Source organism: Nannobrachium achirus (assembly GCF_963921795.1).
Source record: "Nannobrachium achirus genome assembly, chromosome: 15".
NCBI classification, from domain to species: Eukaryota; Metazoa; Chordata; class Actinopteri; order Myctophiformes; family Myctophidae; genus Nannobrachium; species Nannobrachium achirus.
Genome location: NC_137822.1, coordinates 40,768,407 through 40,787,797, shown reverse-complemented (window position 1 = coordinate 40,787,797; position 19,391 = coordinate 40,768,407). Strand labels below are relative to the sequence as shown.

The following is a 19,391-nucleotide window of genomic DNA, read 5'->3' as shown; positions in this document are numbered from 1 at the left end:
TGTGTGTGTGTTGGTTGAACTGAACTGCGGGGAATGAAAACACACGCCTGCATCTGCATGAGCTGAGCTCCTACTACTAGCGAGAACCAGCAGCTACCATTACGCACCAACGCACAATACAAGAACAGCACTTTGGATTGGAGTTGTTTTCCTTTTTTCCCCCCTCTCTCTCCCCAATAACCCTCATCATCATCCCGGGATTAGATGATCGCAGGAGGAATGCAGCAACAGCAGCAATAATCCCATGGTCCGGGGCTCTCTGTCTGCTGGGAGTTGGTTCTTTAAACTTCTACCGTTACGCAGCCAGCTTGTTGGAGGAGGAGGATGGCAGTGGATCCGGGGCTGAAAACTCTGCTGATCATCGCCTTCTTCTGGGCAAAGAGTCTCAGATGCGAAGGTAAGCGAACGTCGCATCCGATCCTCACAGACACACACTTATCTTTGAGATGCAAACTCAACATAACAGAGGCTCTAAAAGTTAAAACCTATAACGCGCGGCGTCATAGGCAAAGAAATACGACAATACAAGGCATGGTGATTAAAAATGCTCCTTTTAAAAGGCAGTTTTGTATCTTGCAGCAGTAACTTCTTTCTGGGGGTAAAATGGCTTTATTAGTCTATGGTCAAGTCCCCCCGGCCCACTCTCTCCCTCCCTCAACAGAAACTACACACTTTTTAGGGAGAAAACATGTTTCATTTGCACACAGAGAGCGCCTTGCAACGCATGCATGGATTGCATTGCATGTCGAAGACGAAGCACTCTTTATACTTGTGTAATAACCACGTGAAAATAGCTGATCTGCAAGCTCACAACCCACCCGTTGCCGTATATGGACGCTTTGTGAGCTTGTAGATCACTTTTCTTTGGCTTAGTCTAGTCTGACCCTGGGGCTGACTCAGATCCTGCTCTAGAATATATTACGTGTTAAGTAAGAGTAGGCTATAAAACCATTGGAATTAAATACTGATGTCTACGCATCCTCTTTGGGTCTTTTCGGAAACGCTGCCCTGATTATGTGTTGAATTAACCTACGTCCTTGTAGATCATGTTTATTTAGCTGAAGATATTTGGTGTAGAGGGAAAGGGGGGGATTGGGGTGGCTACTATAGCCCCACTTGGGGGGCTCAGTATGGTTTCAGTGAGAGAACATTAAAATACCATCGAAATGATTACTTAAACTTATTTTTTTCACGAAAACGTTGGCTGTTGTTTATATTCACAAAATAAAAGCTCCCCATAGTCTCCATGACTCCCACTGGCCCGTTGTGTGTGTGTGTGTGTGTGTGTGTGTGGGGGGGGGGGGGGGGGGGGGGCTGCTTTGATCGCATGCAGGATTTTATTTGCAAAGGACCCAGGCCAGAACCCATAGTCTAGTTGGTATCACCGTCATTCCGACCTGAAAAGATAAGCCAACTATTTGGGGCGTGTTTGTTAATTAGATTATTCATCTTCTGGCTGGAGGGGTTGAGTTGAGTTGGTTGAGTCTCATGCTAATTAATGGACCCCCCCCCCCCTCCATGGGGGTGACAGACAAGGAGGTTTCCTGTTTTGAGGTCGGGGTACAACATGCATGCAGGGTCTACTGCTACTACACTCCGTTTGGTATCAGGCCAAGGGGGATGGGCCTGCCTAGAGCCGTTGGCACTTTACTTCTGAAGAGAAAGTGACTGTGTGTGTGTGTGTGTGTGTGTGTGTGTGTGTGTGTGTGTGTGTGTGTGTGTGTGTGTGTGTGTGTGTGTGTGCGTGCGTGCGTGCGTGCGTGTGTGTGTGTGTGTGTGTGTTGGTTGGTATCTTATGAATACAATTTCATTGATATTTAGGAGGCATTGTCATGGATGGATGCAGTCAACCCTGAAGTACTAGCCTCCTAATAGCTCCAGCATGATTTGAAACTCTTTAAAGAGGGCATATATTATATAGGCCTATACTCATGTGTAACAGTTTGAAATGATGTCTGGATTGGGTTTAGATCAGAGGTCTTCAACGTTTTCAGGCCAAGGACCCCTTAGTTGAGAGAGAAGTGAAGGAGGGACCCCCACAACAACATGTTCAGTGTTCATAGATTCAATATTGTTTCATTGGTGTGTTTTCAGATATTTGACCACTTGAACCGTCAATACTTAATAAACATGCTGACCTTTCACTCTGTATTTAGTCTGCTCTTTTCCCCCCTTCAACGCCTCGCAGCGGGAGGCGGTGTGAGCTAAAGTTTGGCTAAAGTTCTCAGAATATGGACGCTAGGGTTCAAGTGGTTAATATAAGAAAGTGGGGGAAAAACGAGTTCATATCACACAAAGATTTGGAGGACCCCCTGTAGTAACTCTGAGGACCCCCTGTTGAAGTCCCCTGGTTTAGATTGCTGTTTATCTAACAGAATCATCAGATTCTGCACTGCCAGGGACTAGAGGTTATGGCTGCTAAATCAATCTGCTTCATTTTTAACTCATTAAAAACAACTGTAGTTTCACAAGCAGTGTCTGCAAGTTTGCATGAAGAGGCACAAGACGACAGTATAGAGCTGAATTCATTGACGTGACATTCATTCTTGCAGTGGTCACATCGCATCTCATTTGTGAAAGAAGTTTTTTTTGTCTTCATAGTGAAACACCACATGATGTCCTGACTGAGGCGTCAAGATGTATAATTGATTGAATGGTCAACAGTCAGCAGATTATTGTGTTGTGTGTCGTTGGTTTTCAAAATGGGGTCTCTACGGGGTTCCGGCCAGGGGATAGCCCCCCCCCCCTCCCTTCCCCCGCACCTATTCAGAAATATCTACAACAGGGGTGGGCAACATCTCTTTCCAGGGGGCCAGACTGACTTTGACAAAGTGAGTGAAGGGCCACACGTTGGACAATAATTGAAACTTGAAACACATAGTGTTGAATTAAAGGAGTAGTTCACCCCCAAAATGATTTTTTTTCCCTCTATCGAGTTCAATAATATTTTTCGCATTCCTAAGCTAATAATTTGAGGAGACTCTTTGTAAGCCCATTGATTCCGGATGGAGACACACATGCATTTGGGTCCAGAATCAATGGGGGTAAATGTATTATAATTAAATTATTGTCTTAGGAATGCGACAAAAACTAAACAATATTATTGAACTCTAGCCTCCATGGGGAGAGTAATCGATAGAAAAAAAGTCATTTTGGGGTGAACTACTCCTTTAAGTTAAAACTGTGTGGATTTGATAGACACAACAGACTAACACATTGCCTATTTTGTGTGGTGTCTTCAAGGCTTATGAATTATGTTATAAATATTGATCCATGGCATGACTGTTTCACTGTAATTACATTATAAACATTTAACATTTGAGTACACACGGATGGAATATACTCAAATGGTACATAGTTCTACGTATTCATTACTAATAACGAATTGGAGTTGCATTAAATTGATTTCCCTAAAAACGTGATGCTGCCTTTTTAAGATGTAGATTTTTTTGGGGGGTAAATTTGTTTGTTTGTTTGTGGACCTCGAGGGCCGTCTTGAGATGGTCGAAGGGGCGGGTCCGGACCCCGGGGCCACGTGTTGCCCATGTGTGATCTACAAGATCACAAGCCATTGTGAGAGTATACATCAGCTTTAAAAAAAAATATGCTTTGACAAATCTTCTCTTTCGGTGGTCCCTGGCAGAGAATATTTTCAAACGGGGGTCCGGTCTCTGCTCAGCCAAATAAACAGAGGGGCGTCCCATTGACACTATGAGAACCACTGTTGTTAAATAAGAGGACCAGCATATGTGAGGCACATCATATGAGGTTGTTATAATGACAGTATAAAGCTGGTCCTTTTGGAAGTGTGGTCAGTCATCATGAGCTGGACTAGAAGGAGGGTCGCGGCTAGTCTTTGGTTTCAGGAAGGAACATAACAGATTAGTGGTTGGAGCATGATAAGGTCTGCCTCTGCACAGAGCTGGAAAAGCAATGTCATGTACTCAACTACACTACCTATAGAGAGTATATGCATGCACAAAGTGAATGGCAAATCGAGTGGAAGAGTGAATGGCAACATGAGTTTAATGTCATTTAATGCAATCAGATAGTTCTTTTCTGTTTGGATGTATGGGCTGTCATTTAATGCAATCAGATAGTTCTTTTCTGTTTGGATGTATGGGCTGTCAAGGCCAGAAAGTAGTTTTCTGCCACTGAAATGGTAAATGGTGCATTTATATAGCACTTTTATCCAAAGCGCTTTACAATGTGCATTACATTCACCCATTCACACACACATTCATACACCGGTGGCGGTGGAAACCATGCAAGGCACCAATCAGCCCACAGTGTCTTGCCCAATGACACTTCGACATGTAGACAGGAGAAGCTGGGATTTGAACCGCCAACCCATGGATCATTGGCCAACCCACTCTACCTCCTGAGCTACAGCCGCCACTCAGTAGGCGTTCCCACATAACTTGTGGGTATGATGATGATGTCACGTGCATACCCTCTAATAAGCAGGGCTTGACATTAAGGCTTGTCCTGTTGTCCGGGACAAGTAATAAATCCTTCCAGACAACAGGTTGGACACTTGGCTCTTGGTTGCTGCTGTGTTGGCACATTGTTGTATTTCTCCCAGTAAGTTTCACCTTTGTTTAACTTTTTCTGTGACACTCCTAGCAGCTTGGTGCTGTATGCAGACTATGGGTGGAGGAGGGAGCAAGCGGGTCGTTCGCAGTCCTTTTGTTATGCATTCTCATTTCAATATCAGACTCCTATGCAGGCATTTAAGAAAGAAATTACTGTGAAACTAACATCTCATTTTTATCAAGATAAGTGACTTTTGTGCCCGGACAAGTGAATGGGAAATGTACTTGTCCAAAGGACAAGTTCCTCAAAATGTTAATGTCAAGCCCTGTATTAAGTATGATTTGCTTTGTTTTCTCACTTAAACAGTAAACACACCATCATACAATACACAAGTATAGTATAGCTTACAGGGTGCAGTCTGCACATTTCAAAAGTTTCAATTCAAGGACTTTTAAGCCCTTTTTAATACCACTACATTAAATAGGACCATTGCTGCATCAAAAGTAATCAACAAACTATACTATTACAAAATGAAAAACACTGGCCAAATATGACCAAAGAAAGAGGCCAACCATTGGGGGCAATAGCTGATCTACAAGCTTGTAGACCCACAATTTGTATGCATGTGTGGAACCGAGTCAAACTAAATGTAATGCGTCAACTCCAAGTGCTTGTCAGGGTGGGGGAGGGAGGAGTCCCCCCCCCCCCCCCCCCCACAGTTCAAATATGATTATTTTGGGGGGGTCGCGGCCTGAAGAGAGTCTCTCCACAGGGAGAGAGAGACCCCCTCCCCATGCTCTCTCTCTCTCTCTCCTTCTTATCAATAAGCTGTCCCAGCAGGGGTATCGCACCAAATTCTGGGCCCTGGGTAGAAGGATTCACTGCGGGGCCCTCCATGAATGTTCAGTATTTTGTGCTTTAACTAGTGAAAAATAGCAGATCTACAAGCTCACAGCGCGGCACCGAGTGCCGCGCTGTGAGCTTGTAGATCTGCTATTTTTGAAAATGTTTTTGAATATATATATTTTTTTTAAACCTATGTTTCTATGTCAGTGATGCTCAAACCTTTTCATGTGAAGGACGCCCAAAATGATATGTATTTGGCCACGGATCCCCATCTCAAAATATTTAGTTCCAGGGACCCCCCCAAGAAGCAAAATTTGAGTCACAAATGTTCGCTTAAAAAGTACATATATTCAAAGGTTTGCACACGTTTTCACGACTTTTCAAAAAATTGCAGATCTACAAACTCGCAGCGAGTGCCGTGCTGTGAGCTTGTAGATCTGCTATTTTTCAATAGCTAAAAGTATAAAATAATTCCAGGCTCCTCCACCTTGGGCCCTATAGTAACTCAGTCCCACTCCCCCCCCTTGTGACGCCCCTGTGTGCCAGGCCTGAGCCCAGGCCACCGAGGCCAAGCTGATGATGAGAAGTCATGCCATTGACACGCTAATCAACTCCGCGCAGGGCAACAAAACAATGGCCCTGCTCCCCCCTCCCCCCCACCCCCCCAGTCTAAAGAATAGAATGAGTGCCTTCTTTCTGCATGACTCTGTCTTCCACAGGAATGGAATCTGTGTGTGTGTGTGTGTGTGTGTGTGTGTGTGTGTGTGTGTGTGTGTGTGTGTGTGTGTGTGTGTGTGTGTGTGTGTGTGTGTGTGTGTGTGTGTGTGTGTTTATGGCCAGGCTGCTCGCTGGAGCAGCCTGGTAGTAAAGTTTACTGTCCTCTTCTACGTTGTATGGCCCGCTGTTCACACCCTGTCCCTACGGAGGCCGGGGCCTCATCCCGCTGGTGGGAAGTACACCTATAGTATAGAGGTGCATTCGCTTCACGTACACTAACTGACACTTTCCTGACGTCGCTGTCGGGCAGACGTCTCTATATTTTAACTTTTTGTGTTTTCCCCCACGCAAATTATCGCCCCTAGTTGATCACGGTACACTGACGACACAGCATCACATAATAGCCCCGGAAGGAGCAGATCCGCAAGCTCGAAGCGTGGCACAAAGTGACGCGTATCAAGTTTGTAGATTTGAATCCTGAAAGTTTGGGACATATTTTGTCGTATCTTTCAAGTAATCTTTACCTTTTTTCAACACTCTATACTTCTACTGGACCCTCAGGCACAAACACTCCACTATTTGACAGCGTTAGTTACTAGTTACTTTGTGCATCTTTAGATTATTAAATAGGCTTTATGACGACACTTGCATTAACCATTTCATTTTCATACAGCTAATAAAAACAATAGCAGATCTGCAAGCTCACAACGCGTCACGATGCAATGCGTTGTGCTGCTCGTAGACCTTTTATTTAAAGGTTTGACCAATTCTGAAAGGTATGAGATGAGTACGTTAGTCGGTGGTACTGTGATTATATTTTGATGCCAGTACAGGTTTTGCACATTAAACTCAAGTCAAATTTGTAATACAGGCCTTTTACTTGTAACAGAGTTCGTCATAACCTTATTGTGGTATTTCTACTTAAGACTAGCTTCCACCCACCCTGGTCCGATTTAACCCTAAAACTTGACTCCAGTTTCTCCCTGAAAGTGTGTCAGCGCGCGCGTGTGCTTGTTGTGTATAAAGGATGTCGTCTGAGATACCAACAGCTTGAACATTCAACCATATGGAAGTTAGCTTCAGCGCCCGGGGGCCAGGGGGGCTGCACTCAGCCAGTTTCACAATCACATTATTTATGTCTTTCTAAATTGGAGGCCGGTGACAGACAGACAGACAGAGAGAGAGAGAGAGAGAGAGAGAGAGAGAGAGAGAGCTGGGTGTAAAAAGACTTTGTTGACGTGCATGGTTCCACCGGGGAGCTCTCAGAAGGAGTTGACAAACATTTGGGTTTTTTTACGGAGGTCCTTTCATCCTGGAAGTCCCCTCCTCGCTGGCTCACACCAGCTGAGCTGCAGGTGAAGGCTCTTTGTTCACCCGGGGACGTGCAGAGAACGAGGAGGGGGGCTGACATTTCTAAAAGGGCCTTTTGGTGGAAATATCGAAAATAGCAGACCTCCAAGCTCGTCGCACTGCATTTTCAATGCTTGATTTCTACACAATTCAAATTTCAATTCAAAGGAGCTTTATTGGCACACGTTTACATTGCCAAAGCAAGTGCATGTATGTGCTGTAGGTCTAGATGTCAATTCCTGGTTTGTAGTCCTTAGGGTGGTTGTGTTTCTAGCCTTCTTCTGTCGCAACAGTTCACAAATCTTGCTGCTCATTGTTGTATTTCTCCCAGTAGGTATGGGAGTTTTTCATCATTGGTCATGTTTTCAAAGTCTACACAGAGAGGGCAATTCTTTCAACATACGATGCTGCATGATTCAAGTTCAGGAGAGTTTGGACAAGGCGATTCTTTTGAACGCTGCATTCAGGTATGGCATGGAAAGAGGGCAGTTTTGGTGCATTTCTTTCACCAAAACTGCATTCATGGTCTGGAGAGGGCACTTTTTACAGACGGATAAAAGGGCAGGGGCTCAAGCCCCCTTTGATGTCTATGCGTGCACGTGCCTGTTGTTCACTCTGTGTGCAACACGCTGAGGAGGGGAGGGTTGACAACCAACGGTGACTACAGTGAGGCCAAATGATCCCCAGCTGCAATGCATTGTGGGAGTGGATCAGACAGATGTGGACCGGAACGCCGTGTCAGGAGGACCCCCGGGTTGAAACCAGGGACGTGCTGGCCTTTGGGAAAAGCGGGACAACTCCCGAACGGCCGGTTCACTCCCGGCCGGTCCAGGCCGGCCATTAGGCCAAGTAGTGAAAACAGCAGATCTACAAGCACACAACGCCTCGCGGTGCGAGGCGTTGTGTGCTTGTAGATCGGCTGTTTTCACTAGTTTAAATCATTTTTAAAATGATAAATACAAAACAAACGGTTTTGGACATACACGGTTTCCACCCGACAACGACAAAATATAACTCATGCAATTGGCCCCACTGGCTTGTCACTTGTCATGATCTGAAATGGCAAATCTTTGAGTAGCAGCAGCAGCGCTATAGAGAGAGAACTCTCTCTATATAGCGTGCAATGAGGGCCTCTCCAACTCTTTTTCCCGGGCTGAATCAGGGGCCCAGCACGTCCCTGGTTGAAACGCAAGCGCATGCCCCCTGTTTGAAAAGATTCTGGTGCCAGCCATGGACCCCTGACACCAGAGAAGATGTTAGTTGTTACTAGTTTGGATCAAATCCAGAAGGTGGGGAGAGAGATCTGAATCTAGGCTAGCGGTGCACAAAGCCCTAGTGCAGTAACTTGTGTTTTTTTGGACAAACCGACTTATTTGTGTATCCCAAAGGTCCAAATAACTGATTTTGGGGGATAAACAATGACCTCGACTAGTGTAATATCACTTTGTCTCATTTGGCTGACACTTTTAAACCCATTTATCAGCCCATTATCGTATTCACTGCACTTTGGCTTGGTAGGGAAGTTCAGGTCCTGGGTTTTTAAGAAGGTGGCATATAGGCTGCATTGTTTCCTGTTTCCAGTTAATCTTTCTCACCATAGTGTCGTTTGATTGGCTCAGAAGCGTATTTGAACAGCAAACGTCTGACACCTTTATCACCTGTGTTTCTGGTTCAGATTTTCTGCTTTAGCCAATCACACAAAGCTATGGGGAAATTAAGTGGAGAGGTGTGCCCGGCGCTGTCTGAAAAGCCAGGACTACAGTTATATGCACAGAGTCTATTGTCACTACCACAGATCAAAGTTCTAATGTCTCCACGACTGATTTCAGTCATTTGGATTCATGTTGGAACTAAGCATATGGAAGCATGTCGCCTATTCCTGAAAATAGCAGATCTACAAGCCTACAACACTTTGCATCACAACGTGTTGTGAGCATTTTAAGAGGGTATTAGAAGTGGTCAAACTAGCAGTAGAATAAATGTTCCATGAACATGAATGGTCTCAGAAATGTCATAAAAGCAAAGGTTAAAGCTGTAATTTCTTCAACCGGTGGCTTCATGTAGAACAGCAGCAGCGCACTGTAAGCTTATACCTAAACATCATTAAATAATCAGTCATGAGATTGTATTTTTGATTCATTCCATTCATTAAAACACTCTCTCATTGGATCACATTCTAGCTGGTGAAATGATTATCTAACCACTTGGCTGTCCGGTTCTGTGCTTGTCTTGAGGAAAAACATTTAAAAATAGCAGATTTTACGAGTCTTACAAAGTTTGAATTGGCGCTTAAGAGACTAAATAAACTGCCTTATTCCTCATTTTGACGGATGGGGGGGACCCCCTGGAATACCCCTCAAGGAGGACCCCTGGGGGGTCCCTGGACCCCATTCATTCACACTTGAGAACTACTGCTGGTTTGCAGCCAAGCTCTAGGGTTGTTGCGCACGTGTGCGTAAACCTTTTCAAAAACAAGGGCTGTGGTGGAGATTTGCACGTGATAATTATGTAAACACAGGGCTGCGTTCCGTGCACACCGTGCCATTATTTGGCTTCAGAGGAAGTGGATTGTGCTGCACAAGTTGCTTTGAGAAATGCTAGCATTTGTCTTGTTTGTTTGGGATTCTTTGCCCTGTTTAGCCAGATAACCACATTATCCCTATAGCGCATGTTGATCTTGTAGATCCGCTTGGACCTCATATAGAAGTATATCATTTCACTCAGGGGGGCAGGCGTCAGGATTTAATATGAAGCAACTCGGAACTGAAAGTTCCTATGATTGGCCGCTAGTTGCGCTGTTCTGGTACCAGAAGCAACATGTTCTCCATAGGAGTCCATTCATTTCCCCCGAACCTTTACATTTGATTTTCTCAAATCTCAAATCTCAAATCAAACCGGGTCATTTTGACCCGGTGGATATTTGGTTTAAAAAAAACAACACTAATATAAATTTTAACTTAACAAATCATCATGATACATTGACTTTGACTCAATACCAAACAATTCATATGATATATTTGGTAAATGTTTGCATTTCTGCTTTGCTATATCACATTAAACACTGAAAGAGCTAGGCGTTTTTACTGATTTAGCTGAAATCCATGTAAAAAAAACTACTTCATTTAATACTGGGCAATATTGCTCATGCTTATAGGAAGGCGGGGAGGGTTCGGAATGGGGCTTCGGAAGGGGGGTGTTAGAAGTGGGGGTGACTGTGTGTCTGTGTTTTGGCATAATACTGTGTATTTCTGTGCTTCCGGGTCAAAATGACCCGAACAGCACTTAAGGTTCAAAAAATATGAGGGGGGTGTAGCATGGTTGTAGTGCAAAAATATTTTTTTTACATGTTCATCTCAGAAGAATCTTTAAGGCCAGTGAGTTTCAGGTGGAAACATTTTTAACTTCTACCTTTTTTTTCCAAATGAAAATGTAAAACGGGTCAAAATGACCCGAACAGCACTTAAGGGTTAAAGCCTCATTTCAATCACCATGATATGTGTTTTGTGAAAATATGGTCCAATACATGTTATATTTGATGTTAAAGCAGGGTATGCTGTAGGAGGGGCTTGTGATCATAGGCTTGTGTGATGGTTCTTCTTCGTGTGCTTTTTTTGGCAAGCTCAACACCACATTCTCCCAAGTATCCCTGCGGTTGCATGTGACCGTTGGCAGCCAATAGTATTCTAGATGGTACCATTTCTACCATTGAACGTTGATTTCTACAATGATGGCAGCACCCATTCAAGGGCCAAAAAAGTCTCATTTTCGCAGCATAGAAACCAATGGATTAACACCGTCCATATTTTTTTTACAATCTATAGTTTCACTATTCGTGCAACCCAATCAACAACGAACGAGAGCTTGAAATGCTCTTTTATTCCCTTACACCAAACCTGCGAGGCGCTGTGATCTTGTAGATCTGCTATTTTTGGCTAATGTTCCCCTCAGAAAAGGAATTCTAGGGTTCAAGTGGTTAAAGTAAAAAGGAGAAAAGACGAGATCTGGGCATCAAAGGGACAAGGACAGACAGATACAGATATCTCCATATATGGGCATAAAAGGGAAAAAGGACTGACAGATACAGTCCTTTAGTATACTCAATTATTGGGAAATAACAGCATTTTCAGCACAGTACGGATACATGCGTATTGTGCGTCCTACAGTATGTCCTGCACTAGCCAAGCCCTGTTACTGTCTTTTCATTCCTGATGAGTGTGATGATGTCTTCAACCCTCCTCTTTTACTTTCTCTGTAACTAACGGTATCTTATAAACTGCCGTGCTGCCTCTGGCGACTGCATTCCCCCCCTTCCCCCCTCCCCCCCTGAGGGATCAACAAAAGCCTTATCTTATCTGCCATCTCTCAGGCTGAAACAGGGAGGGACCCCAGGTTGAAAGAGTTTAAAAACACATGATCGGCTGATAGATGGGCCAGATATATATCACTCTAGCCCTTTTCTCTCTAGATCAGTGCTTCTCAAAGTGGGGTCCGGGGACCCCCGGGGCTACAAAATAGAAAGGGGTCACTCACAATTCATTTTGATTGTTTCAAAAAATAGCAGATATACGACCTCATTAGTGCGTCACTTTGTGCCGAACTAATGTAGATATGTATGCTATATTTTTAAATAAATCTTAAACTTTTTTAACTTTCTGGGGGTCCCCGGCACAAAACATTTTCAGATGGGGGTCCTTGGCGCCGCGTTACTGTTCAGATGGTCCTATATGGCAGTGGTTCTCAACCTTTTCAGGCCGCGACCCCCAAAATAATCATATTTTAACTGGGGACCCCCCACCCTCTCGAGCACTAAGAGTTGAGGCATTACATTTTGAATAACACGCTTCTAGGGGTTGTGAGCATGCAGATCTGCTATTTTTACAATTTCTGCCTCCAATATTTAACAATTTGGACAATGTTTAATTTGTAATTTTAGAAGTATTAAAAAGTCCTTAAATTGTCACTTTAGAAATGTGAAGATACCCTCTGCACACTTAAACTTTATGTTGATGCATTTACTGTTGAGTGAGAAGACAATGTTTCACATTAAGTTAATCATCTGGGGACCACCCCCCAAAATAATCTGGGGACCCCTCCTGGGGGTCCCGACCCACAGGTTGAGAACCACTGCTATATGGAAGCAGCAACGATCTGCATCCATCCGGGCGCGTAAGAGAGAAATGTCAACGTCTCCCTGGCTCCGCCGCCAACATGTGCGAAACAAATGTGCATCGTTGTTATAGCGTTGTAGTGCGGAGCTGTTATAGGAGCCGGATAATGACGCCTCACGCCACCTCCTGCAATCTGCTTCTAATCGGCCTCCACCAAACAAAGGGCCAGAACACGGTTCCAGCCGCGCGATAGAGCGTTACGTTAGCGTATGCGCTATACGCATGTCCCTTGACTTGGTGTCAAGGTGACCAATTTTTATGGCCTGTTTCACAGGTTTGATGCTATACTTTCCACCGGATCAAAAGACCCCTCATTCCAATTACATGTCATTCTTTCTGAACACCACCGATGTTAAATTGTCTGTCTGTCTGTCTGTCTGTCTGTCTGTCTGTCTGTCTGCCTGCATCATTCTGCTTGCGGTTCTCTGCAGTTTAATTGAAAATAATAACAAATTCTCTTGTGCAGTGGGTCTCTTTCTTTCCAAAATGTTCACAATGAAATTGCAGAAATAACAGATCTTCAAGCTCACAACTCGTGAGCTGTGGCAATGCCACAAGCTTATATATTTGCCAATTATTTTAAATAGGTATTTGACAGCGCAATCTCAGGCTCCACTTTAAAGCCCGCAGCACTGGACCTAGCCTTGACAACCTTACAGTCTTATGCAGGAAAGGAAAATGTAATTTTAAACATCTGTCAGCACGTTATGTAGACAGATGCCAGGTTCATTGTTTAACTGGTTTCCTATCGTTTCAATGTTTCCTAGCATAATGTTTACTTTAGACTGCATGCTAGGTTCTTAGTGTACCTGTGATTACCTAGATTACTGAGGCTCTACACACTGTCTCTATGCATTTGATGCATGTGTTTTAGGGATGGGACAATAAGCGATATTATCGTTTATCGTGATAAAAAACACTCACCATAATCGTATCGTGGAGATTTAATGTATCGTGATATCGTCCTCCGTCATGCACTGGGATCAATTCACCTTTTATTTGCCGAGCTGCATATCCGGTACCATTTAAACCCTCTATTGGTAAAACATACTTATAATATACGTACTTTGTATACAGTCTTTGTTCCACTCTACCAAATTCTCTTTGCCAAAAAATAGCCGATCTACAAGCTCACAACATGTTGTGTTGCGACGCGATGCGTTGCCTTGTAGATTGACATTTTTTGGGCAAATGTTCGCCCCCAGGATAATGGATGTTGTGGATGTTTTGGTTATTGCGATAATATCGTAAATCGCGATTTCTTTGGTCACAATAATCGTTATATGACATTTTCATATCTTTGCCTTGCTTTCTGTAAGTCGCTCTGGATAAAAAAGCATCTGCTATGCCTAAAGTGGAAATATTTGTCTGAAGCTGTGAATCAATGACATGGATTGATGGTTTTCAATATAATATTATGGACCTACAGTAAGATATACAGGCGTTGCGTTGAAATACGTTGTGAGCTCGTATAAGCTATTTTCAGAAGAATGGTAAAACGAAAGAAAAAAACATAGGAAATGGCACATTCTGCAAAATATATTATACAATCTTTCTGTATTTTAAGTACATTTTGACGCCAAAACGTTTGCACTTTTACTCAAGTAAAAGTTTGAATTGCAGCACTGTTACTTCTAAACGAGGGTTTCTTACACCATGGTATTGCTGGTAGATTTACTTAACCCATTTAGGCCTAGAATTATAATGCTTTAACTATTGAAAAATAGCAGATATACAAGCTCGCTGCGAGGTTGTTGATCTGCTATTTTCGAAAAATCATGAAAATGTGTGCACATTTTACAATATATATTTTTCAAAGCAAACTTTTGTAACTCAAATCTCTGCTTCTGGGGGGGGTCCCTGGAACAACATATTTTTAGATGGGGGGTCTGCGGCCAAATAAATGTAATTTTGGGGGTCCTTGCCATGAAAAACCGCTGATTTAGAGGAAGGATTTAGCAGTCGGGGTCAAAGATCGGGTCAAAGATATTCAAAGACTTGCGCACATTTTCAAGATTTTTCAAAGATAGCAGCGCAGCACTCGGTGCCGCGCTGTGAGCTTGTATATCTGCTATTTTTTCAATAGTTAAAGCACAAAATAATGGTTAAATCGGTTAAAATCGAATGTGACTCGGGCGCGTTCAAGGTATTTGGGGGCTAAGTATTTCTTCTAGCACTGCTCCTCCTGTACTTTACATTAAAGGTAATATAGAAGCTAATAATATAGTCATGTCACACTCTAAGCATATGGGAACATTTAAACATGCTTTCTGGGACTGTAAAGAGCCTCTATTCCTGCCCCAATGCCTGGAATGCTACAGGAATTAACCTCTTACTACCATGGGGAAACAGGCCTGTATGTACAGTATAGATTTTATATTTCTACTGGGGTTTCGCTAGCTTTTCATTAGTTTTCAACCAACGAATGGCATTCGTATGGCTTATGGCTTTTATTAAAGCAGAGCACTTTAAAAAAATGATTAAAAATAAACAGCCAAAAGTCATGCGTATTATCGTCGTTGTCGGGTGAAAACCTTGTATGTCCAAAGCCGTTGGTTTTGCATTCATCATTTTAAAGATGATTTAAACTAGTGAAAACAGCCGAACTACAAGCACACAACGCCTCGCACCGCTGTTTTCACTACCTTTGTGCGACGGCCTTGTATGATGAAGCAGGGCTTTACTTTGCGAAAAAACATACAAATTTGAAACTTAATTGGAGATACGAGGTTTCTGCCCGACAACAACAACGATATACTGTTCATGATAGCTCTGAAAAGGTGAGGGGAAAAGGAATGATAAAAAGTAACTAAATAACAAATAAATGCAAAGCATCTTCACACCCTTTCTAAACATTTAAATTGGAAATAGCAGAAAATGGCAGATCTACAAGCTCCCACCGCATCCCTGTGCCGCGCATCATGCGGTGAGCTCGTTTTTGTTTTGTTTAGGAGGGGGGGGGGGGGGGGGGGGGGCACAGCCAGGGGCCATGTGGGTCCATTTGGTTCTCTCAGGCTCTCTCTCTCTCTCTCTCTCTCTCTCTCTCTCTCTCTCTCTCTCTCTCTCTCTCCCCCTCTCCCCCCCCCCCTCTCTCTCTCTCCCTGTGTCAATTCAAAGGGGCTTTATTGGCATGAGAAAACATTTACATTGCCAAAGCAAGAGTGTCTCTCCCTCTTTCTTTGTTTCTTTGTTTCTTTGTCTGTCTGTCTGTCTCTACAATGCAATACTCGCTGATACCATATACGTACTTATTAGGGGTGTAACGATATAGTAACTGAATCGAAAAATCGAGGGGTTTCATTACTTTTCCATTCCATGTAGCTACTCTTGGTCTATCGATAAATGTGTGTAATCTCTGTGTGCATGTCGCATCGCCATGAATGAACCGATATCGTCCACGTGTCGTATCGTCAGCCACGTATCGTGATGCGTATCGCATCGTTGTTAGAATGTATGGTCGTTGCACCCCTAGTGCTTGCATAGTGACTTTCCACCAGTGATGTTTAGCAGTGCAGTTAGGAACACCGTGCAGGCAGCCATGTGTGCACAGGGTCACACAGAGAGACGGGGCACCGTTCCAGGCTGAACACCTCACTGTGTGTGTGTGTGTGTGTGTGTGTGTGTGTGTGTGTGTGTGTGTGTGTGTGTGTGTGTGTGTGTGTGTGTGTGTGTGTGTGTGTGTGTGTGGGGTCACACAAGAGGGACGGGGCTCGGTTCCAGGTTGAACACTCTGCTGCTGCAATGTGTGTGTGTGTGTGTGTGTGTGTGTGTGTGTGTGTGTGTGTGTGTGTGTGTGTGTGTGTGTGTGTGTGTGTGTGTGTGTGTGTGTGTGTGTGTGTGTGTGTGTGTGTGCATGCGTGCGCACAGGGTCACATAAGCCCCATTTCCACTGACATGGCCCAACACCACACCACTCCACACCGCCCACTTTGTGCCAGGTTTTCCACTACAAGGACCTGGGTACAGTGGTGTGAAAGCGGTACTAAACGTGGTACTAAAAAGTATCCAATCCAGAGTAGGTCTGAGCTAGGCCAAACAGGGCAAAACACTTCATAATGACTGATCACTCACTGACTTTTCATTTAGACCACCAGGATATAGTTGTAATACATGATAATAGATTCTATTGTGTTATAACCACTTTCATAATCTATTAAAGTGTATTGTAATTATCATAGTAATAACATTATAATAATTTATAGTGTATCATAATCACAGTTATAATCCATTATAGTGTATTACAATTAGGATAGTTGTAATACAGATTTTTATTGTGTTATAATCACAGTTAAAAGGGTCAATTTGTTACTTACCGATAGGGGTACTTTGGTGTAATGGAAAATGAAGATATTTTTATGTGGTGCGGTGTGGTGTGGTGTGGTGTGGAAAGGGGGCTATAGTGAGACGGGGGTGGGGGGCCCCTCTCTCTCTCTCTCTCTCTCTCTCTCTCTCTCTCTCTCTCTCTCTCTCTCTCTCTCTCTCTCTCTCTCTCTCTCTCAAAGGCCTCTTTCATGGTGCAGAGAGAGAGAAGCCTGGAGGAATGTAATGCACTGACCTGACTGTCCATTCACACTCTCTCACTTTAACTATACACCTCTCAACTCAGGGGTCTGCAACGTTTTCAGGCCAGGGACCCCCTTAGCTGAGAGAGAGAGAGAGATGAAGCAGGGACCCCCACACTACACTTTGTATAAAATTGTTGCAGATTACAAAATGTTCATAGTTTGACAGCACTGTCAATCATGTTGGAGTATTGTGTATTTTCAGACATTTAGCCACTTGAAATACTTTAGTCTGCTCTTCTTTTCCCTCTACAAACCTCTTTGCCAAAGAAATAGCCGATCTACAAGCTCACAACGCCTCGCATGTTCCACTCAGAATAGGGATGCTAGGGTTCAAATGGTTAACGTAAACTATCACATCTACTATCACACAAAGATTTGTTGGCGGCCCCCCCTGTAGTAACTCTGAAGACCCCCTTAAGGTCCAAACACTCACTTTTAACTCTCCAACTAACTGTCATGAACTGTCTGGTGTATACTGGTACTTTTATCGTGCAGTGACGTCCTGGTGTTTCCTGTTTTGCCTATAGTAACTGTTACCTGTCTTGTCTCACCTCTGCGTGATGACTTGTTTTTCTCCACCTGTGTCCTGTTAGTCTCCCAGCCAGTCCCTGTGTTGATTGTCTTTGAGTTCCACCTGTGTGTAGTCAGTCAGTCCTGTGTCTATTTAAACCCTCGGTTTCCTCAGTTCCCTGCCTGGTCACAGATGTTGTTATGGTGTTCAGTCCTAGGATTGTTCTCCAGCTTCTCCTAGTGTTCCCTGTGTTCTCCTGCGTTACCTTCTCGTGTTCCTGTGTCTTGGAGAAAATGTGTATTTGACTGTCTGTTCTACATTTTGGTCCTAATACATCTGCTGAGTTGCACCGTGACACTAAACACAACACATATCACAACCCAACATACAGACAGTATATCTTTCTCACCCCTTTCTTCCTCAAATTCAATTGATTCCTTCATGTTTAGGATGGATAGATTGATAGATGGATAGAAGACAGACAAACAGGGTCGGGTCAGGTTAGTGTAGGTCAGGTTATTTATTGTAGGCCAGGAACCACTGGCATACACTACCTGTTTTTGGGCATTGCGCATAGGAGTAAGCGACTCGTTATTGAGCTGAATTGTTGTTATATATAGTCCTGGAAATTGGGTTAAGTATTCTGGAAAAGTTTTGGAAAAGTTTTGGAAATTAATTGGTAAAAATGTGTGGGAACCCTGTGTATGATACATACAGCATGTATGTATCATATCATTAAGCATATTTTAATTATCGCGATGATATCGTAAAAAGCAATTATTTCTGTCACAATAATAGTGACAAGACATTTTCATATCGTCCTCACAAGCCGAGATCCAGTGTGTTTATTGGTTGTTATTATCCAGTGTGGTTATTGGTTATTATTATGCAGTGTGTTTATTGGTCGTTATTATGCAGTGTGTTTATTGGTTGTTGCCCACGCAGCGCGCTGCCTGACCGTTCTGGCGTTGCGCTGTCGCACAGAGCTGCTACTGTTCATTAATGAAGTACAATCCATCATGGCTGCGGCATGATGTCACGGTGCATGTTATAGCTTCTTTGTGTTTGCATTAGGTTTATGTTACATGTAAGGGAGGCTTATGGTGAAAAGTCAACCGTGTGTGTGTGTGTGTGTGTGTGTGTGTGTGTGTGTGTGTGTGTGTGTGTGTGTGTGTGTGTGTGTGTGTGTGTGTGTGTGTGTGTGTGTGTGTGTGTGTGTGTGGGGCTGAACGTACAATCCATCTCTTGTGTGAGTCTCTTCCTGAGGCTCGCCTCCAATTTGGGCAATTGGTGCGACCGCCACGGAGCACCCAGAGACACCTATCATAGTGTGGCCGCTAAGCAGCGGCGGAAAGCCGTTTCGGGGTACTTTCACTTTCAGCTTAATGTCAAAACACTCATTATATTATTGATTTCTGCTGTTACAATTCCAAACATCATGCAAACATGACCGCTTGAATGTACTTAGGTCCATATCAGTAGCTTAATGACTAGTATAGCAGTATTAAAATGTTGGTATTTTTTTATGTCCAACGTATCTGTATTTACCTTCATAAAGTTAACAACGTTTCGGGGTACTTTCACTTCACTCTAGAACAGGGGTCTTCAACGTTTTCAGGCCAAGGACCCCTTAGTTGAGAGAGAGAGATGAAGCAGGGACCCCCACAACCTGTTCATAGATTCCATATATTTTAATCG

The 19,391-nt window shown here is 43.6% G+C and overlaps 1 protein-coding gene across 1 annotated transcript in view; it reads left to right on the top strand.

Moving 5' to 3' along the window:
• Positions 1-324: 324 nt before the first annotated feature.
• Positions 325-19,391, top strand: part of ror2 (receptor tyrosine kinase-like orphan receptor 2) — a gene marked incomplete at both ends in the record, with an annotated part of 49,390 nt that continues 30,323 nt past the window's right edge. Inside the window, one exon of the mRNA XM_080743637.1 lies at positions 325-397. Within this exon, the coding sequence (XP_080599763.1) occupies positions 325-397 (73 nt within the window). The remainder of the gene's footprint in view (positions 398-19,391) is intronic.